At 44.1% G+C, this 27,045-nt stretch overlaps 1 protein-coding gene across 3 annotated transcripts in view; it reads left to right on the plus strand.

Moving 5' to 3' along the window:
• hexb (hexosaminidase B (beta polypeptide)) overlaps positions 1 to 22,869 on the plus strand; it is a 74,436-nt gene extending 51,567 nt beyond the window's left edge. The window contains exons 8-13 of one of the 3 annotated variants that reach the window (XR_005461648.1): positions 524 to 610; positions 2,775 to 2,847; positions 11,427 to 11,601; positions 12,194 to 12,365; positions 17,902 to 17,992; positions 20,066 to 20,170. Coding sequence is in view for 2 of the 3 variants with exons in the window: in XM_038805476.1 (XP_038661404.1) it covers positions 524 to 610; positions 2,775 to 2,847; positions 11,427 to 11,601; positions 17,902 to 17,992; positions 20,066 to 20,170; positions 22,368 to 22,428 (592 nt within the window). In the remaining variant the exon portion in view is untranslated. Of the gene's footprint in view, positions 1 to 523; positions 611 to 2,774; positions 2,848 to 11,426; positions 11,602 to 12,193; positions 12,366 to 17,901; positions 17,993 to 20,065; positions 20,171 to 22,367 lie in introns of those variants that run through there. The other 2 variants (XM_038805476.1, XM_038805477.1) reach the window with 2 other exon arrangements.
• Positions 22,870 to 27,045: the final 4,176 nt, after the last annotated feature.

A 27,045-nucleotide genomic window follows, 5' to 3' on the forward strand; every position in this document is an offset into this window, starting at 1 on the left:
TCGACTTGTGTTTTGAGATGTCAGCGTAATTTCCCCTTGGCTCTGGAGTTTTCAGGATTTTTCCTTGTTTGAAGCTATGGATGTGGTGTAAATGTGTACTATTGCCTGTATGCTCAGTGGAGAGAAGATGTTGGGATATTCCACTGATTCACTCTGTCTTGTTTGTTTCTATGCTTGCAATGACTTTTGTTTTGTGCTCTACCTGTTCTGCGTTGATGCCGGTGGCTTGGGGGGTTTGATGCGATATTTCTAAAAACCTGTCATTTGGATCAGGTTGAGACTTCAGACTGCACATCCTGCATTATGAAGGTGTAAATAAAGGTACTAGTCGTTGGTCATAACCAGGTAGACCTGGACACTTGTTTCATAGTACACCTAAACAAATTGCACCAATATTGCTGTACGAGTGTCATTGATTTGTATGAAGCATGCATACTTATTAAATCCTTGTTGAAGAAAACAAAAATATTGGCTGGAGCCAGTCTGCTGATTTTGACCTTCCATTTTTATATTTTTCCTGTAGGAAATCTAACCCTGCTGTTACTCAGTTCATGCAAAAGCAAGGTTTTGGAAGTGATTACAGAAAACTTGAGTCTTTCTATATTCAAAAGTAAGCATTTTGATACATTACCATTGTTATTTTTAGCAGTGAACTGCCCAAGGGCAGGTCATCTTCTCATTTTGTCACTCTCCGTATTGTGCATTCCTATTCACTTGCTCATAGCCTTCGATTTTTGCATTGTCTGACATGATTTAGATATGAATTAATCTAGATATGTTGCTGTATTTTGTATTGTTTGTACAGGCTCTTGCTGCAATCAGTGCAACAGGTTTTAGTTACTCTTACTAACTGAATTGTAGATATCAACTTGCACTCTGCAATAAAACTTTTGGTTATTTGGCATATAACCCCATTTGAATGATGAGGCTATTCAGATCATAGTTGGAGGTCAAGCAATGACATACAGAAAGTGGTGGAAGCAAAAGTTTTAAATGGGAGGGAACAAAACTTTTAAAGGATAGAGGGATGGGATTCGCTTGAGAGAGAATGAGTTCTGGTGTAATGGGTGGCATAACCATTAGGGCTCTGACTTGAGTCTGCTTTCATCCCAGGCCTAGTTCACCTTTTGCTATCTATGATCAGTAAATCGTCCCTGACTTGTGACGTCCAAAACTGAGCACTTCCAATGTTTCACCAGCAGTTTATCTTTCAATGGTGCCTCATTCATTCTTTTATGTCCCATCTCTTGTTATGAAACCTAGAAACTTTAATTTTGTATCAATGAAATTAAAAAATTAAACATCTATGAAGTTGCAAATTAAAGTACTAACGCAAGTGGATCCTCAAATTATTTTCATTTATGAATACTATATCCCTTGAGTTTTACATTGGCAACAAGGATAGTAGATTATTCAAGTGCCTCAATTCTGTCCGTCTACTCCAACAGATTGTCCATATTCAAAAATGTAAAAGAATAGTTCAGAAGGTTTTGAATCTAACTAAGTTACTTAACTAAAAGGGAATTGTTCCCAATTTGTTGCTGGAATCACTTCACTGTGTTGATTATAAGACAGGTATTTTTGCTTTGCTCATCCCAAGATTCTCTTTCACTGATTAATGATGAGCAACAGTTGCTCACATCAGTAAAATGGAATTTAATTTTTGTTTTTGTGATAAATGGAAATGCTAAAGATTAAAATGGCTGCCAATTGGCTAGTTTGTAGATGAGGTGTCTTTTCTTACATTTTTATTTTTGGTGAATCATCTTGTATTGTGGGAGTTTCACATCAATGTGAGATTATGGGACTATGCTGTAGCATGACATCTAGCTGCAATTGCTATTCATTAGACCTGCCTACCCTTGCACATTTTGCATGGCAAATTGATAAAAAGCGCATTGGAAACACATGTGCCTGGGCCTCAAGTAAACAGGCAACTCTCTGAATCACATTAAAGGGTGCAAAGGAAGTATAGATGTGATTGTGTGAATGAAATGCAGAAATAGACCAAGATTGGGGGCCAGGATCTTTCAAATTAGACTTTCATACCTGAAAGAATGAGACTAAAGGCTTGTTAATAATTTTCAGTGTCAGATGTTGACTGGAAGCTAGTACACTTTTTTTTTTATAGTGTACTTTTTAAAATATAAATTTAGAATACCCAATTCATTTTTTCCAATTAAGGGGCGATTTTAGTGTGGCCAATCCAACTACCCTGCACATCTTTTGGGTTGAGGGGACCCACACAAACACTGAGAATGTGCAAGCTCCACATGGACAGTGACCCAGAGCTGGGATCGAACCGTGGCACCGTGAGGAAGCAGTATTAACCACTGTGCCACCGTCCTGCTCTTACAGCTTAATCTAAATATGACCTTACTTTCTACTAAAAATGCAGCAACCTTGCACATTATCAGATTGTCAGGTGCCATTTTGCAAAGCTAAAAGAGCTATGCAACATGAGCAGTAATTTTTTGTATATTTGCACTTTCCCTCAACAGTTTAGGCATAAGTAAACAAGTGTTATTAGCTTCATTCATTTTTACAGTAGACATGCCCCATTAATATAATTTTGCCTGAAGCCACATTTGTCATTTGCCATTTCCAGGTAGTGGCATGAGGAACCTGACCAGTTGCAATACTAGTGCGTTTAATGGATAAAATTGTGTAAAAGGTTTCTTGCAATTAATGCTGTAGCTAGACACATGTACCTCTTGGTAATTTAGCAGCTTTTTGCAGATGAATATACTAAATGCATGTGTGCTTAATTGCAGTGTTTTGGATATTGTAACGGCCAATATGAAGGGTTACATGGTCTGGCAGGAAGTCTTTGATAATGGAGCGAAGGTAAGTATATAGTTAACTTGGTCAGCATATATTATTTGAAATCTACACAATGCAATATAGTCTTGGTGTTTCCAGTAGAATATTAATTAAGGGAGCAGAATCGGAATGTGATATTTACAATCTGTTGAACATTTCTATGTTTGTTTCCTATCTTTTTGGCTTCTGCTTTTGTGCTTGGCATTGCATGACTTGTTTGTAGCTTAATGTTCATAAGGGTTCATGGTATTAATTTATTGGAGGAAATACCACTAAGCAAATAATTTAAACAAAATATTTATTTTTACAACCAATCTGTAAAACCTGTTTGTGCTTTCCTCCAACTTGTTTTAGATATAATATGGTCGTTTTAGGTATAATATATGGTACTTTTGGAGCAGGTTCACCATGTTGTCTATACACTTCTAAGTTCAGTTGCTTTGCAGTAGTACTTTATTTTCCTAATGTTGATTGGGGGTAGTGTACTGGGCATGGATTGGGAATTGGTGTTTTAAAGAAGGAATAAATGGGTAATCTTGGGTTGGCAAGCTGTTAGTAATGAGTGTTTGGGGCCTTAGACATTCACAATCTCTAGCTATTCACAATCTCTATCACTTGAAGACTGCTGGTGACAAAACTAGGTTGGAATTTTAGTTCATGGAAAATGAAAAAGAGGCTTCATGGGGAATTGGGTGGGCTAAGTGAGTGGCAAGAACATGGTGGATGAAATATAATGTGGACAAATGTGTGAAGTTATCCACTGGTTGGGAAAATGCAGTATTCCTAAGTTTCTAAAAGTCATATGGGATCTTGGCCTTTTTATTGCATGAGTATTTGAAGACAGAGTAATGATATCTTGCATAGATACATAGAAGATAGGAGCAGGAGGAGGCCTTTTGGCCCTTCGAGCATGCTCTGCCATTTATCACAATCATGGCTGATGATCCAACTGCATTGCCTAATCCTGCTTTCTCCCCATAGCCTTTGATCCCATTCGCCCCTTGAATATATCTTGCACCACACCTGGAGTATTGAGTTCAATTTTTGTTTCCTTGCCTAAGGAAAGGGTATTCTTGCCATAGAGGGAGTGCAACAGATCACCAGACTAATCCCTGGGGTGGTGGGATTGTCTGCAGAAGAGAGGTTGTGGAGACTGGCCTATTGACATAATGAGAGATCATCTCATTGTAAGCATAAAAATTCTAAACCAGGCTCTACAAGGATGATGCAGGTAGGATGTTTCCTCTTGCTGATTACAGCTAAAACCAGGAGAGACCATCTCAGAATAAGAGGAAGGCCATTTAGGACTGAAATAACAAGGGATTTCTTCACCTGAGTGGTGAACCGTTGGAATTCTCTACCCCACAGGGCTGAGGAGGCTGTCATAGAGTATATTGAATAGAGATCAGTTGATTTTGAGTGGTGCAGGGGAAAATTGCCCTTTTTTGAGGTGGATGGATGATCAGCTGTGTTCTTATGGCAGAGCAGTTTCAGTGGGCAAAATGGCCTACCCTTGCTCTGATTTCCTAATGTGTTCCTTTTTTAAAAAAAAAATATAATTTTTATTCAAATTTTCACAAAATATCAATAACAGAAAAAACAACCCATCTCCCCCCCCCCCCCCCCCCCCATGTGTATATAAAAAAAAAAGAAATAAATTAACGCCTGTCATTAGCAAAGAACATATATACACGTCCCTTCAGCCCAAAACAAAGAGACCCCCCCCCCCCCCCCCCCCGGGGCTGCTGCTGCTGGCCTTTTTATACCGTTCTGCCAGGAGATCTAGGATTGGTTGCCACCACCTGGCAAACCCCTGCACTGATCCCCTTAGGGCAAATTTCACCCTCTCCAATTTAATAAACCCTGCCATATCGTTGACCCAGGCCTCCACGCTTGGGGGGGGCCTCGCATCCTTTCACTGAAGAAGAATCCTCCGCCAGGCTACTAGGGACGCAAAGGCCAGAATGCCGGCCTCTTTCGCCTCCTGGCTCCTCTGCAACCCCAAATATTGCGAGCCCCCAGCCCGGTTTGACCCTGGATCCTACCACCCTCGACACCGTCCTTGCTACGCCATTCCAAAATTCCTCCAGCGCTGGGCATGCCCAGAACATATGGGTATGGTTTTCTGGGCTCCCTGAGCACCTAATACACCTGTCCTCACTCCCAAAAAACCGGCTCATCCTTGTCCTGGTCATGTGAGCCCTATGCAGCACCTTAAACTGTATGAGGCTAAGTCTCGCACAAGAAGAGTTCACCCTTCCTAGGGCGTCCGCCCACGTCCCCCCCCCCTCAATCCCCTCACCCAGCTCCTCCTCCCATTTACCCTTCAGCTCCTCCACCGAGGCCTCATCTACCTCCTGCATCACTTGGTATGTTGCCGAGATCCTTCCCTCTCCAACCCACACCCTTGAGAGCACCCTGTCCTGAACCCCACGCGGCGGCAGCAGAGGGAACTCTGCCGCCTGATAAATGCCCTTACTTGCATGTACCTAAAGATGTTCCCCAGGGGGAGCCTGAACTTCTCTTCCAGCTCACCTAGGCTCGCAAACTTCCCGTCTACAAACGGGTCCCTCAACCTCTTAACACCTGCCCTGTGCCAACTCTGGAATCCGCCATCAATTCTCCCCGGGACAAACCGGTGGTTCCCCCATGTCGGGGACACCATCGAGGCCCCCACCTCCCCCCTGTGCCGTCTCCATTGCCCCCAAATTTTGAGGGTGACCGCCACCACCGGGCTCGTGGTATACCTCCGTTGGAGGGAGCGGCAGCAGCGCCGTTACCAGTGCCTCCAGCCTCGTGCCCACACAGGACGCCATCTCCATCCTCTTCCATGCTGCCCCTTCCCCGTCCATTACCCACTTATGCACCATTGCTGCGTTGGCAGCCCAATAATACCCACAGAGGTTGGGCAGTGCCAGCCCCCCTATCCCTGCCCCGCTCCAAGAACACCCTTCTCACCCTTGGGGTCCCGTGCGCCCACACAAACCCCGTAATGCTTCTGTTAACCCGCCTGAAAAAGGCCTTCGGGATAAGGATGGGGAGGCACTGGAACAGGAACAGAAATCTCGGGAGCACCGTCATCTTGACTGATTGCACCCTACCCGCCAGAGTCAGCGGCAACATGTCCCATCTCTTGAACTCTTGCTCCACCAGCCTTGAGGTTAAGCTTATGCAAGGTCCCCCAGCTCCTGGCCACCTGGACCCCCAAGTACCTGAAGTTCCTCTCCGCCCTTTTTAGTGGGAGCCTACCAATCGCCCCCTCCTGGTCCCCCGGGTGTACAACGAGCAGCTCGCATCTTCCCCAAGTTGAGCTTGTACCCTGAGAATCCCCAAAGTCCTGGAGAATCCTCATCACCTCTGCCATTCCCCCCTCCGGGTCCGCCACATATAACAATAAGTCATCCTCATAGAGCGACACTGTGTTCCTCCCCACCCCACACTAGCCCCCTCCAGTTACTCGACTCTCTCGGCACCATGGCCAGGGGTTCAATTGCCAGCGCAAAAAGCAGGGGGGACAAGGGACACCCCTGCCTCATCCCTCGGTTATAACTGAAAATACTCCGACCTCCTCCTATTCGTGGCCACACTTGCCATCGGGGCCTCATATAACAGCCTCACGCACCTGATAAACCCATCCCCGAACCTTTCCAGCACCTCCCACAAGTACCCCCACTCAACCCTATCGAAGGCCTTCTCTGCGTCCAATGCCACCACTATCTCCGCCTCCCCTTCTACCGCTGGCATAATTAAAACATTCAAGAGCCTCCGTATGTTAGTGTTCAGTTGCCTCCCCTCCACGAATCCCGTTTGATCCTCGTGTGTAACCTGCGGCACACAGTCCTCTATCCTCGTGGCTAAAATCTTCGCCAACAGCTTTGTATGCTTCACAAAATGCACCCGTTGCCTATGTATCTATCATATGTCCTTCATGTACGAAACAACAGTCTCTCTGGACTATACACAGAAATTCACTGTACCTCATTGAACATAACAATAAATCCAAATCCAGAGACTGGGAATTCTGTGGTAACAACTCATTCGGAAAGCCTGTCTGCCTTCTAAAAGGTAGGAGTGAGTGCAGCTCCAACAACACTTGAGCTCCTCACCAACCAGGAGGATTGGAGAATAGCCGATGTTCTACTGTTTACGAAGGATAGCAAGAATAATCTAGGTAATTACAGGCCAGTGACCCTTGCGTCAGTACTAGGCAAATTATTTGAGAGGATTCTTCAAGACAGGATTTACTCCCACTTTGAAATAAATGGGTGTATTAGTGAGAGGCAACATGGCTTTGTGAAGGGGAAGTTGTGTCTCTCTAACTTGATCAAGTTTTTCGAAGAAGTGATGAAGATGATTGAGGGTAGCACAGTGGATGTTGTCTACATGGACTTCAGTAAGGACTTTGACAAGGTCCTTCATGGCAGACTGGTACAGAAGTTGAAGTCGCACAGCATTGGAGGTGAGCTGGCAAGTTGGATACAGAACTGGCTCGGTCATAAAAGACAGGGTAATAGTGGAAGGGTGCATTTCTGAATAGAGGGCTGTGACTTGTGGCGATCCTCGGAGATCAGTGCTGGGACCGTTGCTGTTTGAAATATATATAAATGATTTGGAGGAAAATGTAACTGGTTTGATTAGTAAGTTTGCGAATGACACAGGAATTGTGGATAGCGATGAGGACCATCTGAGGATGCAGCAGGATATAGATAAGTTGGAGACTTGAGCGGAGAGATGGCGGATGCAGTCTTATCCGGACAAATGTGAGGTAATGCATTTTGGAAGGTCTAATACAAATGGGAAATATACAGTAAATGGCAGAACCCTTGAGAGCATTGATAGGCAGAGGGATCTGGGTGTACAGTACACAGGTCACTGAAAGTGGCATCGCAGGTAGAGAAGGTAGTCAAGAAGGCATACGGCATGCTTGCCTTCCATCGGCCAGGGAATTGAGTTTAAAAATTGGCAAGTCATATTGCAGCTTTATAGAACCTTCAGTAAGGCTGCACTTGAAATATAGTGTTCAATTCTGGTCACCACACTACCAGAAAGATGTGGAGGCTTTGGAGAGGGTTCAGAAAACAGAATGTTGCCTGGTATGGAAAGCATTAGTTATGAGGAGAGGTTGGAGAAACTTGGTTTGTTCTCACTGGAGCGACAGGTTGAGGGGTGCCTTGAAAGAAGTCTACAAGATTGAGGAGCATGGACAGAGTGGATAGTCTAAGCTTTTTCCCAGGGTGGAAGAGTCAATTACCGATGGCCAAGGTTTAAACGAGATGTATGAGGCAATTTTATTTTTTAAACCGAGGGTGGTGGGGGCCTGGAACCTGCTGCCGGAGGAGGTAGTGTAAGCAAATACGATGGTGACTTTTAAGGGGTGTCTTGACAAATACGTAAATAGGATGGGAATAGAGGGATATGGTCCCCGGAAGGGTAAGGGGTTTTGGTTCAGACGGGCAGCATGGTCGGTGCAGGCTTTGGAGGGTCAAAGGGCCTGTTCCTGTGCTATAATTTTCTTTGTAAGGCAGAAATTCTTGAGAGCAATTGAGGATGGAAAGCAAAAATGCTAGCCTGGACAGTGACTCCCACATCCATGAAAGATTTTTTGTGGGGAAAAAACTTCACTCCAAGAATCAGCGACCATAAAATTCTGACTAAATGAACCAACGGTTATGATGTAGATTGTACTGTTTGAAAGAGTAGTTGAGGCAGCCTTAATTGTGGCTTTCAAAATTGGACAAACATCTGCAGTTTTAAATATTTGCAAGTTTGTAGGTGAAGGGCAGTTGCTCTTGCGGAATTGATGGGTCCCTTCCGTGGTTCTATAACCACGCTATTGTTATACATATTGGTGTTTTTAATTTAGTTGCTTTTGAAGTATTTCCACAACAATCTTTTTTTTCTTTCCAATTAAGGGGCAATTTAACATGGCCAATCCACCTACTCTGCACATCTTTGGGTTGTAGGATGAGAACCATGCAGAAATGGGGAGAATGTGCAAGCTCCACACAGACAGTGACCCTGGTCCAGGATCGAACTGGCGTCCTCCGTGCTGTGAAGCAGCAGTGCTAATCATTGCACCACTGCAATGAGGGGCATTGCACCACTGCAAGGGGCTGGTTTAGCACAGTGGACTAAATAGCTGGCTTGCGATGCAGAACAATGCCAATAGGGCGGGTTCAATTCCCATACCGGCCTCCCCGAACGGGTGCCGGAATGTGGCGACTAGGGGCTTTTCGCAGTAATTTCTTCTTTTGGCTGAGGGGCTGGTTTAGCACACTAGGCCAAATAGCTGGCTTTAAAGCAGACCAATGCAGGCCAGCAGCACAGTTCAATTCCCGTACCAGCCTCCCCAAACAGGCACTGGAATGTGGCGACTAGGGGCTTTTCACAGTAACTTCATTTGAAGCCTACTTGTGACAATAAGTGATTTTCATTTGATTTCACTGTGCTGCCCTTTAGAATTTAATGTAGTTTCCTTTCTGCCATGTCTCTATTCAGCTGCTATAAAAGGTGGCGTGTCCCATAATGCAAATTTTGTATTAAGTAATTAACTAACCAATAGTTAGGAAATTGTTTGAATGGCAGGTGGCTGAGTGGGGATAATGGGTATATTACTCTAATTTGCCGGTGGTGAATCACCGGGATCTGTGTTGGGGCCTCAGCATTCATTAATAACTTGGATAATGGCATAGAAAGTCATGTATCAAAGCCAAATTTGTGGATGATACAAAGTTAGGTAGCGTTATAGACAGCCAAGATTTTTTTTTTTAATTTGGCCATTTATTGCCCATCCCTAATTGCCCTTGAGGGTCACTTGTCAACCACACTGCCATGGATCTGGAGTCACACGTAGGCTACGTCAGGTAAGGGACGCCAGACTTCCTTCCTAAAGGACATGAGTGAAGCAGATTTTTTTTTTTAGAAAATATTTTATTGAAGCATTTGTAATTTTCACAGTCTTAACACATTAACATTTCTTAAATAACCGCGTGGGCCGACACACACAAAAACCTTTTTTTATAAAAAAAAACTGTAAACAACGTCCCCTACTGCCCCCACCCTATCCCCTAATTATCCGTATACTAAGTTCCTACTTATCAAACATTGCCTTGCCGCCTCTTACCAGATGGGTTTTTACGACAAATCAACAATGGTTTTATGGTCATCATTAGACTTTTAATTCCAGATTTTTTAATATATTGAATTCAAATTTCACCATCTCCAGTGGTGGGATTTGAACCTGGGTCCCCAGAGCATTACTCTGGTTTACTAGCCCAGAGACAATACCATTGCCTCCCTGATCTTGTGGCATAGATGATAGCACAGTATTACAAGGAGGTATTGAGAGACTAGGTGAATGGGCAAAATTCTGGTGGATGGAATTTAAGCGTGTAAGTTTATCCATTTTGGACCAGAAGGATAGAGCAGAGTACTTTCTAAATGGAAAGAGGTTACGTCCAAAGAGACTGGGGGTGCATGGGTCCTTAAAATGCCAGGAACAAGTGCAGAAAATAATCAAAAAGGCTAGTTAAATGCTAGCTTTTATATCTAGAGCATTGGTGTATAAAGACCTAAACTGGTGTACACAACCCTAGTTGGATCCACTTGGGAGTACTGTGAGCAGCAGTTCTGGACACCACACCAAAGAAAGGATATTTTGGCCTTGTAGGGAGTGCAACATGGGTTTACAAAAATTATATCTGGATTACAGGGATTGGTTTACAAAGGAGAGATTACTCAAACTAGACCTGATTTTGCTAGAAAAGGTCATCTGATTAACAGGGAAAGAGAGTAGATCAAGATACTATTTCCTCTGGTTGGAGATTCTAAAACTTGGGGACATAGTCTAGAAATTAGGGCTAGACCGTTCAGGAGAGATAGTAGCACTTGCTTCACAGCTTCAGGGTCCCAGGTTTGATTCCCGGCTTGGGTCACTGTCTGTGTGGAGTCTGCACATTCTGTCTGCGTGGGTTTCCTCTGGGGCTCTTGTTTGTACCCACAAGTCCCAAAAGACGTGCTGATACGTAATTTGGACATTCTGAATACTTCCTCTGTGTACCCGAACAGGTGCTGGAATGTGGTGACTAGGGGATTTTCACAGTAAAGTGTTAATTGCAGTGTTAATGTAAGCCTACTTGTGACAATAAAGATCATTTTTTTTTTAAAAGGAAGAACTTTGTAGAAGTTTTAGAACACTTTCCCAGAAACTGCAGTTGAAGCTAGATCAGTTATAAATTTTAAATCTTGAGGCTTTTGTTCAGCAAAAATATTAAAAGATATGGGCCAAAGGCAGGTATACGGAGTTGGTCACAAATCAGCTGTAATCTCATTGAAAGGCAGGACAGGCCCGAGGGGCTGAATGGCCTACTTCTGTTCCTAACTTAGACATTCAACTTATACAATAGGTTTGTTTAACACAGCTTGTACTGGAGCTGCCTCGTTATTCAACTTGTGCCAAATTAATATTTTTCAGAAAGAAAATACAATTCTTAACCCTAATACGTGAAAATAGAGAATCTTCAATTATACACCTTTTTATAGATTAAATATATATACCTAATTATAGTTGGCCGTATAAATTATAAATATACTTATTTTTGCAGATTAAGCCAGACACTATAGTTGAAGTGTGGATGGAGAAAAATATGAAAGCAGAGTTATCTAAAGTAACACTAGCTGGGTTCACAACCATTCTTGCAGCACCCTGGTACTTAGATTACATTGCCTATGGACAGGACTGGCAAAAGTACCATCAAGTTGAGCCCCTCCGTTTCAATGGTTGGTTAATTTCATTATTTAAATTGAGGAATGATGTAGCATATTTTGTCCCTTCCTAATTACAGTGGTATTTGTGGATGCTCTATTTAAGAGTGCAGCTGTAATTTTTAAACATTCACAAAATAAATTTACTTGACATTCATTAATACCATGTTCCTTGCATTTGTATTATGCCTTTTTGATGATGTATAGATTGATTTTTACTATGGGCTGAAGCAGTCAGAATTTTGAATGATCAGCATGAGTCTAGGGTACTTTCTGTGCTGTTATCTGTGAACATTCATTCTCTGCAATCTCATCTAGCTGTTCTGCTTGTGGAGAAACCTTGCTAGTCTCTGGGCAAACGATGGATACTTTTTCTTGGGGATCTGAGCTTTTTGTTGGGGATGGGGAGCCTGCATTGCCTGCTATTGAATGTCTGCTGAATTGACGTTATAGGTGGGCAGTGAGATGGTAGTATTAAATTTTAAAAGTATGATGCACATCCTGACTTTCTAAGATCTCATTTTTCAACATTGTAAGTTGGAGAACTCATTGAAATTTCTGACATTGGGCTTCTTGTCTTCGCACATGTTTCTTTTTGGTTTTATAGTTGAAGCCGGACACCATTATCCATGTGTGGAAAAGTGGCTACAAGCAGCAACTGGCAGCTGTAACTGCTGCTAAGTTTCACACACTTCTGTCCTCTCCATGGTATTTGAATGTCATTTCATATGGTCAAGACTGGCTGGGGATATACAGAGTGGAACCACTCAACTTCAATGGTGTGTTATACAGCTACAACTAACCACGTGAATGAATTCTATACTCTGCTTTTTTTTAGTGGTTTTGGCCATCTGTTATTGAGCTTTAATTTTGTTTTAAAGCTACATTTATTTTGGGATTGCTAGGGCATAGAATGTTGTGCCAAAAATAATAATAATAATGAAAGCAATTGGTAATCCTTTCATTTAAAAAAAATAAAATAAAATAAAGTAAGGGCTAAAAATGGAGCAGAGGGAAACTGCATACTTGATGTTTCCAACCTTTTGTATTTCTCAACCGTGTTAAAGGGGTGGAATGGGAAGTAAGGGAGCAGCTTACCCCCCCCCCCCCCCCCCCCCCAAACCCTGCTGCTGTCTGTGGGTCGATGGCTAACAAAAAATATGCAAATTCTTAACCTCTGAAATCTGTTGCACTTCAGAGGGATACAGAACAGAAATGGACCATATTCAGCCCAAATTAGTCTGTTTCTACTCCCATGTGTAACCTCTCATTCCATCTACCGCCTCTGCTTTTCAGCATTTTTTAATCTCTCCAATACACTTGCCTAGTTTCTTATCTCAGTTTGGTATATGTGCAAATTGCAACTGAGCAATCTTCCCCATGAGTTTCATGAACAAACTACAATCCTTTTCCTCATTCTTGGCAAACATGCCAACTGTTTTAGTTGTAGCGAACAATTGGTTATCATCGAGCAGTACAACAGTGAAGTAGGCATTCGGCCCGATTACTTAATCTAGTTAAACCACACTCAAGTAATTTTCTCAATCTGATAAGGGAATACAAATTTTAAAAACATGTGTTGAGGGTAACTTTTGATATCAACAAAGACATGGAATAGGAGGGCATAACATAAGAAGTGGACAAGAGTATTGGTTTAGCTGAAACTAATTTTGGATTGGAGGCACTCCGCTAACCACATTAGTTGAGTAAGGAGGTAAAGTTCTTTTCAGTGGCATTTTCTGAGCTTTGGTTGTAACTGTGCATTAGTTGTATACATTCAGCATAAGTTGAACATAGAACATAGAACAGTACAGCACAGAACAGGCCCTTCGGCCCTCAATGTTGTGCCGAGCCATGATCACCCTACTCAAACCCACGTATCCACCCTATACCCGTAACCCAACACCCCCCCCCCCCCCCCCCCCCCCCCCTTAACCTTACTTTTATTAGGAGACTACGGGCAATTTAGCATGGCCAATCCACCTAACCCACACATCTTTGGACTGTGGGAGGAAACCGGAGCACCCGGAGGAAACCCACGCACACGGGGAGGACGTGCAGACTCCACACAGACAGTGACCCAGCCGGGAATCGAACCTGGGACCCTGGAGCTGTGAAGCATTTATGCTAACCACCATGCTACCCTGCTGCCTAAAACCTTAGTTTTCATTCTGCCTCACTTGGCCATTTCTGGCTTCTTCATGAAATATTTTGACGTTTTTTCCCTTGTGCAACACTTGATATGATCTGCCATTTTTCTGCCTGCTTATGTATGTCCATCTCAATTTAAACATTTTTTTTTTTTTTTTTTTTGCTGCCTTGATTTACTAATTTCGCACCTTTTCTACCTTGGAGGCATCTCCAGATTTGACCACTATTATTTTGTAAACCAAATAATAATGGTACCAATGGTGAGATCTGATGGACCATTACTAAACACCTCTCCAACAAATACTTTTTTTTAACCCTTTCTGTTTTTAATCATTGTATCCCTTTGACTCCTGTTTACTTGACTGCAGGTATATGTTGAGTATTAGAATTGGTGGGGGGACAACATGGCTGAAATAGGTCAGATTTTCTCAAACAGCAGGTCCTATGTTAAATTCCCCAGAATTACCTTGACCTTTTTGTATAGGAGTCAAGACTACAACACAATCACGTTGTCAACAGTCAATAAGTTGTCTCTGCCTATTCTTCCTGCTCACTAATTTTGTTCTTTGGGTATATATTTGCTGTTTTCCATCTTTAATCCACCTTTTTATCGATGATTCTATTTAATTTCTTAGAAATTTGATGAGTCAGTTTCTTGTAAGTTCAGTTGAAGTGTTTTTCCCTCTCATTGTCTTTAGTATCATATAGCCGTAATTATTATTCATGCTACCTCTGATTAACTGGGTCATTCCAAGTGCAAGTTATACAGTTTGTTTTTTATATATTTTTTTAAAAATGTTTTCTCCATTTTCACATTTTCCCCCAAAATTCACCCCCTACCCCCAAACAGTAAACAGTAACAAATACAAAGTCAATCCTCGTAACAATAACAGCGATCCCATTCTCCCACCACCCCAAACAACAGCCCACCCTATCAATATATGTACCCAATGAAACAAAACCCTCCCACGGTGGAAACAAAAAACACGAGAAAAACAGAAAGGAGTCCGGGACCGCCCATGGTCACCATAGTGTCCACTCCTCCCCCACTCCACCATACTCAACGCCGTCCAACCTCTGAAAAAGTACCGTATGTGATACCCAAGAGTTGTAAACCCTCCCCTCCCCTCCAACTCCTCCCGCCCACTGCCTCTTGTAAAACTCCTCCCCCCAACCTCGGTTCCTTCCCCCCCCAACTTTCCACCCCGGCTAGACCACTCTGAACCTGTTCTGCCAGGCTCTGATGACCACAGCCCCTCCTTTCCCCCCCCCCCCCCCCCACTTCACTCCCGGTCACTGACCGGTTCAAACTGGCCAGTGCGGAGGCCCCCACCCGGGTCCCTTTTCCCCCTTGCCTGCCCCTAGGAAAGCCCAGAAATCTCCTTTTAGCGCACACACCCTGCACATCCACCTACACCCCAAAGAGCCCTCACTTCGAGTGCAAGTCCCAGCACCTCCCTTGTCCAAATATATACAACATTGGCCCCATTAGCCCATACACCCGCACGCAGTAAAACAAAAAAAAGAAGAGACAAAAATGAAGAAAATACAGTCCTGACGTTACATCGGCACATGGCCATACCTCAATTTCTCAGTTCTGCCACAGTCCTTCTGCCTTCGCAAACTCCTCCGCCATTCCAAAATAAAGTCCTTGAGCTTATAAGTCACCCTCAGCTTCGCTGGATACACAATGCCGCACTGCACCGTGCTAATGTACAGTGCCCTCTTCACCCGGTTGAAAGCAGCCCGCCTCCTCGCCAGCTCTGCCGTAAAGTCCTGGTATACACATACCAGCTCCAGCCCACTGCATCACCTGCTTCTGCTTGGCCCAGCACAGGACCTTCTCCTTCACACAGAAGCACAAGGTCACTACTCTTGGCGGCTCACCGCCTTTGGTACAGGCCTCCCCGACTGATGAGCCTGGTCCAGCACGTATCGGGAGGGATCCTCCCCCAATAGCTTCGCCAGCATAGCGGCAAAATACTCCGTTGGCCTCGGCCCTTCAACCCCTTCGGGCAGCCCCACAATCCTCAAATTCTGACGCCTGGACCTGTTTTCCAGGTCTTCCAATTTTCCTCGCGGATCCTTGTTCACCTCCATCACCTTCCGCATCTCCTTCCCCATCGAGGTAAGTTGATCACCGTGCTGCTCCACCGTCTCCTCCACTACCATCAGCGCCTCTCCTTGCGCCCGCACCTCCGCCACTGCGCTCGCCACCGCCGTCGTCACCAAGGAAATCGCCTCCTCCACCAGCACACTCAAAACCTCCCTCCTTCCTCAACGCTTCCAGGTGCTTTGTAAACTGCCTTTCGAATTCTGCAGCCATTACCTTGGTAATTTCTTCAGCCTTCAGCAATGAGGTCTCCCCTGATGCTCCAGCCTCCTTTATTTTTTCCTGGTGACCCTGTGGTGACCTCTCCTGTCCCCAACGGGCCCTCAGCTGTTCTTTTAATGGCCATTTTCTTACCGACCCTTTACATCTTCTTCTGCTGTGCCTCCTCCGTGTCTTTGATGCCTCCGTGGACCTTGGGACCGGGCTTAAAGCCCCGAAAATGCCGTTCGTAATCAGGAGCCCTCCGTTGCGCGGCCGCTTCCCGCCCGCCGTCTCCGGAAGTCCTTTTGTTTTTTATATTAACCTAATGTCCCAAGGTGCTCCAGTGATTTCGGATGTGGTAGTGTCTTAGGCGCAACCATTTTCAGCTTCTTCTTCAACCTACCTTCCAACATAAAATCAGATGTGGGGATGTTCACTGATGTTCAACATCATTCAGCATTGGCCATAAGCTGAACCAGGCTAACCATATAAATACGGTGTTGAGTAGCTCACCACCTGATTCTCCAAAGCCTGTCCACCACCTACAAGCCATAAGTCAAGAGTGTGATCCATATGACTGATGAGTGAGACTCCCAACAGCACAAGAAGCTTGACACCATCCAGGGCAAAGCAGCCCATTTGATTGGCACACTCTTCCTCAAATCTTCCCTCCAGCACCAACACAGTAGCAGCATTGTATACTATCTACAAGATGCACTGCAGGAGCTCACAAAGGCTCCTTAGGCAGCATCTTCCAAACCCACAGCCACTACCATCCCTAGAAGGACAGGGACAGCAGATATATGGAAACACCACCACCTGGATGTTCCACCCCAAATCACTCACCCATCCTGACTTGGAAACATATTGCTATTCCTTCACTGTCGCTGGACCAGAAGTCCTGGAACTCCCTTCCTAACAACACAGTGGATTTATCTGAAGAAGGCAACTCACCATCACCGCCTCAAGGGAATTTCGGGATGGGCAACAAATGCTGGCCTAGCCAGCGAAGCCCACGCCTCTCAAAAATGAATTTTTTTTAAATACAAGAGGATGCCATTACCAAAAAAGTTACGAGCTGAGTTTATAGTGATCCCAGACCAGACCCCAACAGTGGCTAGAATATGGGACCGAAACCCCATCTAACTACACACCACCACCTAACTTGTATTTGCGCTTTGTTATTTGAGTTGTTGACCACAACTTTTCTCATGAATTATAATCTAGCAATTGGACCCACACGGTGGGGTTTTGGAATGCTGGACTTGAACATGTGAACAAGCTCAAAAACATTCTGCAATGAACACTGAAATTGATGCTAGGTGACTAGTACCAAAGCTATTCTGACACAAACTGCTGAATGTCATCTTGTTGAAAGGTGAAAAAACTTTGCCTATATTTCACGAGAAAACTCTTGAATCCCATTGCCCCAACCACACAAGTGAATGTGTGATTGGAATGAAGGAGAAAAGTCACCATTCCACAAATAAGATATAGTGCAAATTAACTGATGCAGCCCAATCCCCTACTTTATAAAACCCATAGTATGTAAATGATTTAGAACTTAATGAGCTCAAACCTGGATACAAAGTGAAGTAGACCTTTTTCATTTCTAGTCTGTAAATTAAGGAGACCTGCATTTTGTAGCATAATTGTCCGTGCACTATTTTGGCCAATTGAAATGTTGTATGTTGTGCTGATTTTACAATGAATGTTCGTTAACTAACTTCTACAATATAATCTTAGTTCTAAAAATCTACTTTTATTGATTTTGGATAATTGAACTAAGCACCAGGCTTAACGATATGTAAGTCCAGTAGTAACCTTCCCTCTTTTTTTTTCAAATCCAGGAACTGCAGCACAGAAGAAGCTAGTGATTGGGGGAGAGGCTTGTCTCTGGGGCGAATATGTAGATGCAACCAATCTTGCTTCACGTTTATGGTAGCAAACCTATTTTATTTCTTTTCTGTAATGCATTAGCTATTCATTTATTTTCCATTTCCAAATAAAACCTGTATTAATGCAAGGCAATGTAATTCAATAGGGGTTGCCTGTTTGGATTTGGGGCGCCCCAGTGGTTTGACTGCTGTCTGTGTCGAGAACCCGGGTTCGATCCCAGCCACAGGCCATGTGGCGTTTGCACATTGTCCTGGTGTCTGCATAGGTCTTGCCCCCCACAAAGAACAATACAGCACAGGAAGAGGCCCTTCGGCCCTACAAGCTTGTACTGGTCATGATGCTGCCCTTGGCCAAAGATGCACCGGGTAGGTGGATTGGCCATGCTAAATTGCCCCTTAATTGAGGGGGGGAAAATCGGGCACTCTAAATTTATTTTAATAAAAGTGTGTTTTGGAGGGGGGGGGGGGGGGGGCAGGGCGGCAGGGCAAAGTGTGTGTGTGTGGGGGGGGGGGGGGGGGGGGGGGGGGCAGGGCAACAAATTTGAGTCAGTCATGGGGCCCATCAAGTCTGCAGCAACAATAGCTACCCCTAATCTTTTGTTAATCCCACATACTATCCTTAAATGTGATAGTGTTCAAAGTGCTTTTTAATGGTTGAGGTTTCCAGCCTCCACTAATTTCCCAGGCAGTGCATTCCACATTCTCATCACTGCAGGTAGGTGGATTGGCCATGCTGAATTGCTCCTTGGTGTCCAAAGATTGGGTGGGCATACATACAGGGCTAGAGCTGGGATTGAGCCCAGGTAGGGTGCTCTTTCGAAGGGTAGGCATAGCCCTATCCGAATGCACTTCTTCTGCACTTGGGGATTCTATGACTCACCCTCTTAATGATTTCTTTTTCTCTTAGTTCCCTGCCCCTTACCATTTATGCCCCATTGTGATTGATCCCAACCAAGGGAAACAGCTCATTCCTATTTGCCCTGTCCATAACCCTCCATCTTGCACACCTCAGTCATATTCCCCCTTCAGCTTTCTCTGCTTGAAAGAAAACATCCAACCCCTCCTTTTTTTGCTCGGGTGCTGCATCCCAGGCAACATCCTGCTGATCTTTTCTGTACCTCCTCCAGTGCAATCACCTTCCCTATAGTGAGTTGACCAGAACTGCACACAGTACTCCAGCTGTGGCATAACCAACATTCTGTACAGCTCCAATATAACCATGACTGATAACTGGGCCTTAACTATGCTATTCACCTGCTCTGCTGCCTTTGAGGATCTCTGATCAAATACCACAAGATCCATCTGTTCCTCTGAGCTTCCCAGTGTCCTGCCATTCATTACATACTGCCTTGTCATGTTTCTTCTTCCAAAGTGCATCACCTCGTACTTATCAGGGTTAAAATCATCTGACCAACCCATCTATATTTTCCTGTAACCTACGACTGTTAACCATCCTACCAATCTTGGTGTCATCTGTAAACTTTTCATTCTCCCGTACCTGTGGTATGCTGCTGGACACTGGCCTCCAGTTACTCGAACAGCTTTCTATCACCATCTTTTGTCCTATTACTAAGCCAGTTTCCAATCCATCACTTCTTATCAAAAAATTAAATCACATTCGTTGGGCATGACCTCCCTCTGACAAAAGCATGCTGACTATCCCTAATCAACCCATGCCTTCTCCTTCAGAATTTCCTCCAGTAATTTTCTACCACTGACGTGGAACTCACCAGTTTGTAATTCCCTGGTTTACCGCTACTGCCCTCTAGGTCAGTCGAGACAGCATGACTCCTGAAGGGACATCGATGCTGGGTCATGGATTTGTAACATCTGTGGTGCCACAGACACCATTATTTAACTGATGGGACTATTGAAATTTGAGATTATCTCCCCAAATTCTTCTCCGTTAGATCTCATTTGCATGCTTTTGTATTGGAGATGAGTACAGGAGGTATCTTGGGAGTTTGAGCAGCTGTGAAAGAGTTTGGTTTGCTGCTTGGAGGGAGTGCTGAATTTGGAATAACTGAACAAATTCTGCTGAGTCAAGTGAACATTTTGGTTAGTTGCTGAACGCACGATCAAATGTTTCAAACATTCATTTTTCATTTCCCTGAAGGCCTCGGGCAAGTGCTGTTGGTGAGCGTCTTTGGAGTAGTGAAGAGACAACAGATATAAATGATGCATACAAGAGGTTAACCAAACATCGCTGTCGCATGGTCCGGTAAGAGTGATTTCAAAATTACACATTGCATTGTGAAATAGCTTTAACAATTGTGATCAAACGCATTGCCATGTAGGGTGGGAAAGAATCGGCTGCCCCAGTTGAAAAGCCAGTAAAGGTGAGGGAAACCTCCGCTTCTGAACATGGAACTGCATGTGGAGGTACAGAACTGGTGAGGGTCGACCCTGCAGAGCTCCCAGCACAGACCCAGGTGCTGATGGACAGGTTGACGGGCTGCTCCACCTCCCAAGCTCCAGAGACATGGGGAGGAGACGGGTCAGCAGTGGAAGCATCGACAGCCCCTCTCAAGGAGGCAATGGACAATATGGAGCAGAGGCTACATGCCGAGGGGAAAAAACAACATGGGATCTCTGAAGCTGCCACCGACCAAGGGAACTCTAGGCTGAGGTAGCAAGCCTGGTCAAGACGGTGGACATCTTGAATGGCCTGTCAGCAAGGCACCACACATGCGCACGCATGTGGACACACACATGTATGTAAGTGCCTCCGAATGGTTTGGGCTTGGAGCAGGGTTCACTGTGTGGGTGAAGCTCCTGTACAGTGCTCCTAAGGCAAGGAAACAAACTGCTCCAAATACTTTTGGCTACACAGGGGAACTTGGCAGGTGTTGCCATTATAACTGCTCCTGTTGCGCTGGCAATTGAACGGTGACCATCGCCCTTGGATCGGCAGAGCATTGGACAGGGATTCGGAGAAGTGGCAGAGAGCATAGTCTTGTTCTATGTGGATAACCTGCTCCTCTACATGTCTAACCCCCTAGCCAGCATGGGAAAGATAACAGGGCTCCTTGGAGTTCAGTGCCTTCTCTGGTTACAAACTCCATCTGGGAAAGAGCAAAATCAACTGGTAAACCCGAAGAGGGAGGAGCGGAGCTGGAGGAACTGACATTGGGTGACCCCAACCAAGTTCGGGTACCTGGAGGTCCAAGTGGCCCACACCTGGAAGAGGCTGCACAAATGGAACCTCTCCAGTCTGGTGGAGGTGGTGAAGAGGAACCTGCAAAGATGGGACTCACTCCCTCTTTCGCTAGGGGAATAGCGCAGAAGGTCAAAATGCCTAGGTTCCTCCTCAAATCCTTCTTCACCAGGGTCAACAAGTTAATTCGTGGTCTTTGTCCGAGGGGGAGAGGGGGAAGGTTCCCTGTGGTAGCAAAGGCAACCAAGCCTCCTATTCTACCACTGGGCGGCAAACATTGTGAGGGCTAAGGGAGGCAGACTGGATCCGAGGAGAGGAGGCCTCTGCACGGGGACATTTCTTCGAGTGCTGGATACCGTGTCTCTCTCTCCGCTGCCGACCTCCTCTTCGCTTCTCTTTTTTTTATCTCCTCTATCCTCTTTCTTATCTCCCCCCCCCCCCCCCCCCATTGGAGCACTGGACACCGCATCTCTCTGCTGTCCTGTCCCCCGCCCCCAAATACACACACATATATGCTTGGGTTCCTGCAGCTGTGCCCCTTTCTCCACGAGGACACACCATTCCCACGAAGACCTGGGCATGATGGTAGGGTTGGACTTGGTGACATCCCTGAACTCCTGGAAAAGGTCAGGACCCCACCGGATGAGACCAGACAGAAATGGGAGGAGGAGCTGGGTATGGAGATTGGGGGGAGGACCCTGGATGGAGGTGCTTAATCCGGTTGGGGGGGGGGGGGGAGAACCGTAAGGGAGGTTTTTTTTGTCCCCCTCCCCAACCAGAAAAATGAGTAGTTGGAAATAATCCTGCCAGTAACTAAGTTGTGTACAATTATGAAGTCCTAATAAAAACACCTTTTTTTAAAATACTAATACAAATAAGGTATGGAATTGCAGTACTGGAGCTACTGGCACAGTGGCAGCGCATGACACTTGTGGTGGTGTTGTGGTTACTATTATTTTAATATTAAATACAGAATTCCAATAAAAATATTCTCAAAACAGAATTCTAGAGCATTGGAAATGATTATGGAGCTGCACATTCTCCCTGTCTGCATGGGTCTCACCCCCGCAACCCAAAAATATGTGCAGGGTATGTGAATTGGCCATGCTAAATTGCCTCTTAATTGGGGGGGGGGGAAGATTAGGTACTCTAAATTAATAACGAAGTGCTTTTGCAGCAAATTGAAAGTCTTTCATTTGAACCCTACTGTTTACTGAATTAGTTTGCACAAGCAAGTGACTTATTTTTCTCCCTCTTGCAGACGTGGGATATCAGCTCAACCGCTGTACATTGGCTACTGTGATCATGAGTACAAAGGGTAACAAAAGTTCAACTGATCAAATGGATCTTCACTGGAAAAACTGGGGTGTCTACTTTGTAACTCAGTAAAAACCAAGATAAATTTGAATGAAAATTGATTTTACACAAGTTATAGAGAATTTTGTTTTTGAACAAGAATGAATGTTTGATTTTTTTTAATATAAAGGTTTGGAAGGATTGTACAATGAAGTTCATATTTTTATAATTTTATTGTTGCTCTCTTCTGGATCTTGATTTAGCTTTTTTTAGTGCGTTATTCAGCCAATGGTGCAAATGTAATAATGTCTACTTTTATCTTGCCAAATGAGTCAAATATTTGATTCTTGTCACATTTTGATATCTCTGGGCTATATTTCCTCTACATTTGAAACGGTGATTAATGTATATCCCAACAATGATTAGGATGTGCTGCCTTTAAATTTAATAAATATTTTTAAAATTGATCTGTCGCACCTGTAAAATTTTGCTTTTTAATGCTTATCAAGCAGTTATAGAGCCACTTATTTCTGGATTAGTTATCTGGTAGTGTTTGGGGGGATAAAAATAACTTGGCAATTTCAATGGAAACACTCAGCAGCAAGTTGGGCAGCATCTGTGAAGTGAGTTGCAAGTGTGGAAGTGGCCTCATAAATATCGGTATCCTCCATGATGGGGGAAGCCAAGGATATTGTGCAAAAGGCCAAGGCTTCTTTCGTCAGAAGAGTCAAGTGCATGATTTCATATCGGCTTCTTACAGCTGACAATAGTGTGATATTCAGCCAATTTGATACACCTCATGATTTCAAGAAACAGCTGAAGGTACTGGATGCTGCAAAGACTGTGGACTGTGACAATATCCCAGCAATTATATACTGAAGACTTGTGCACTGCACCCCTGACCAAGGCTATAACATTGACATTTAGCTGGCAATTCCCAGCTATGTCCTATCCACAAATCCAATCTTCCAATTACTGCCCCATCAGCCTCCCTTCAATCATCCTCTGATTTGAAGGTGTCGTAAACAGTGCTATCAAGGGGCACTCTCAACAATACCCTTCCACTCCATTGGAATTCTGCCAGTGTTACTAGGCTCCAGAACTCATTTCAGCCTTGATCCAAACATTGACAAACAAACTGAACTCGAGTGGTGAGGGTCACTCTCCTTGACACAGCAGTATTTGACTGCTGGAAGAATTGGGTGAAAGGGACTATTTCCCCTGGTTGAAGTACGACCTAGCACAAAGGAAGATGATTGTGATTATAGCCTTCGGTCATTGAGTTCTAGTTTCCTAGGCCCCAATCATCCTCAGCCACTTCATTAATGACCTTCCCTTCATCCAGTCAGAGGTCAGTCCACCATCTGATGCAGACATCAGGTGTGTGATGCAATAATCTTCACTTGCCTAGATGATTGCAACCACAATGATACTCCAAGCTTTGTATGCAAGTGGCAACTTCCAAGAGCACCGTCCAAACCTGTGATCACTACCACCAAGTTCTCTTCCAAAGCTACATATCATCCTGACTTTGGTCCTGTGGTGCTGTTTCAAAATCCTGGAACTTAACAGCACTTTGGTAGTACCTGCACCAGATGGACTGCAGTGTTTAAGAAGGCAACTTGCAACATTCTCGGGGCAATGGGGAATGGGCTGACCATGCCAATGAAGCCCACATTCCTGTGACTTTTTTTTAAGTTTAAGGGGTCCCATGAAAGATCATAGACCATTAACATTGGCCAGTGCTGAATCTAGGTAGCACACTGGCCAGTGCTGAATCTAGGTAGCAAAGTATGGCAAATAAAGGGATGGAGAATATTCTCCAAAGCACAATTGGGTTTATCAAAATTGACCAGGAACACTGATTTGAAGAAAGAGGAGAATTGGTCCAGATAAGCTAGTAGAAAAAAAGCATCAGCAATAGAAAATTACATAGGACAAGGGCTATTTGACTAAGTTGGTCAATATTCATTCTCTGCACAAGCACTACTATCAATCCCTTCAGGTAGTTGATGATGGGAATGTTCCTTTAGGCTGCATTTATTGCCAACACCATGGCAATAAATTTGCTCTGACATCATTCAGAGAGTAAGCAGTGGCCAGGAACAGAGATCCTTAAACAATTGTTGGGGTTGCAGACTAGTATTTTACAACTGCTGCTGCTTATTCCTCATTGCCTGGATCTACTGTACACTTCAGGAATTTATCCAGAGTTACATAAAATGTTTTGCTAGCACAGATGCAAACCTTTTAATCTGATGTACATTAACATTCAGTTATGATATTCAGAATCTTCCAGGTGTCCCAACACAGGTGGAATTAAACTTTCGACAACTAGCAACATTTGTACCTGTCATATTTTGAAGATATCCAACCAGAGAACAGTGCAAGAGTGCTAAAATCCACAAAATCCATTAAAACTATTTGAATTCTCCATTATCAATTATCACTCTCACTCTATTCTCAAAGCAGATTAACCAGTTATGTGCACAGCGGAGTGGCGTCATTAGTTTTCTGTACATACACAAGCCAGTGCACTTGCCATTCAAGTACTGGTGGCCATCTTGCATTTGAAGCAGACACAGTTTGTTCTTTAGTGTTCACCTGACTTTTGCTTCAATTGTATAGTTGGTTAATTGACAATTTATAATCCTTTATTTAATGTTGCACTTGCTCTCTGTCCTAAATCTCAAGTATTTGACCTTTTTGTTTGTCCCCATATTCACTGGAGACCGTTACATCGGGGAATTTCCTTTTGAAATTCTTACATCAGCTGCCCAGTGGAAATCCTGAATAACCAGTAAATGGTGCTTCTGTTGCAATTAAAGCTGTCAATTGAGAATCTGCAAGTAAATTCTTAATGTCCATTTGTGTAACAAGCACATACTGCTGCTTGATGCATCTTGCTGAAGTCTTGTTATTCGGCTTTGAAGAGAAAAATCAGGGAAAAGCACAACCTGCAAGTTGTACAGCTACTGGTGATAACAGCTAACATTTAAAAGCACCAGCCACCCCAACTTGTGTACCATTTCTGTCCTGTCCTAGCCATCCATTGTATCAGGGGTTTGAGGTGGCTAGTTGATTCATTGCAGAAGCCTCAAGGGAGATTTGAGGTGGCCTTTCCATGCATTTGGTTGCAAACCAAATTTTATTAAAAATAAATAAGGATGTGTACATTCTTGCCATCGGACTGAACCCAGATTTTGGAAAGTGATAAAATGAATGACCAGAGAAAGTCTTGTGTCCTTAACTAATGGAATTTAAAGAATGAAAAATAAAGTGGAAGGAATTTGAAGAAAATGCAGTGAATTGGTCAAATCAGGTATAAAAAAAAAGAGGATAGATCATCTCCCAAAAGGGGTAGTGTTACAAAAATACTCTTGACTTCTCTAAATGAGTAGGCATTTAAAAAAAGTATATATGTACGATCCCTTTAGCCAATCCCAGAACCCTCCAGTCTATTAGCATCCAGGATAGCCTTTTCCACAGCATTCTCCAAGACTGCTATATCTTGGGCCAGCCGTTTGACTTACAGAAGATGTGGAAGGCTGGAACAGCTCCTCCTAACTAGGCCTGTGTCTGCGGCAGACGTTCACCATGCTCTACAGGTTGGGGAAGTCTCAGGAAATCCTCAAACAATGCAACTTGGTCATAGTTCTGATGAAAGTCAGCGTACCTCTTTCTGTTTCACTGTGTCAATTCCCCAGGTGTACTGAGGCGCACAATCTAAGCTTCGGGGCAATCCATGTATTTTCATAATGTTTTGTTAATATTTAATAATAGCGACTTCCGGTGGCGGCATGTAGAGAGCAGTCACACACGAGGTAGCTCCCGCCAGAGTACCTTTAGTTTGGTTCTTCGCGCCCAGTTTTTTGTGGGTGATTTGGGGGAAAAGTTTATTTGTTCGATGGAATAAGGTTCCCACGTAAAAAGAATGCCCAAAAGGTACGAGACAAGGCAGCAGACAAGTAAAGAATCATTGTCAGACTCCAAAGCCTCTCGAGCATCCTCTGCTGAGAAAATGGCAGAGGATCCTGCTCCAACTTTGGCCACTCAAGCAAAAACCCCATTCTAGTGAACCACTGCAGTTGATCATCGTGTGGTTCCATAGCTACCAGAAGAAGGAACGAATCATGCAGTGGGCAAAGGACAATCCAGACTATAAATGGGAGAACAATGCCATTCGGCTCTATCTGGATGGGGGAACTGGCTAGGAGGTGTGTGGCATCAACAAGGCCACATTGTACAGGAACAGTGTTCGATTTGGTGTGGTATCTCCTGCATGCCTCCGAGTGACTTATGACTGGAAAGACTACTATTTTGATATGCTGGAGGAGGCAGATGCATTTGTGAAGAAGCATAGGCTGGGATTGGGCTAACTTTAAATTGTACTTATTGTGAGGTCTCTGTTTGGGGGGAGGGTATGTGATTTTTGGGATTTTCTGGGGGGGGGGGGGGGGGGGGGGTTCTGTATTTGTATTTTTCCTGTTCTGTTTATGGGATGCGTATTGTTCTTTTTTCTTTGACTATTAAAGTTGGTTGGTGGTGGGGGCTGATTGGTGCTATGGTTATTTGTTCTATTTTTACTCTGAGCAGAGGCCACCCTGCTGCCTGTAGAGTTAACTAATGGGAGCTCATTACTG

This window comes from Scyliorhinus canicula, chromosome 8 (genome assembly GCF_902713615.1).
Source record: "Scyliorhinus canicula chromosome 8, sScyCan1.1, whole genome shotgun sequence".
Classification (NCBI taxonomy): Eukaryota; Metazoa; Chordata; class Chondrichthyes; order Carcharhiniformes; family Scyliorhinidae; genus Scyliorhinus; species Scyliorhinus canicula.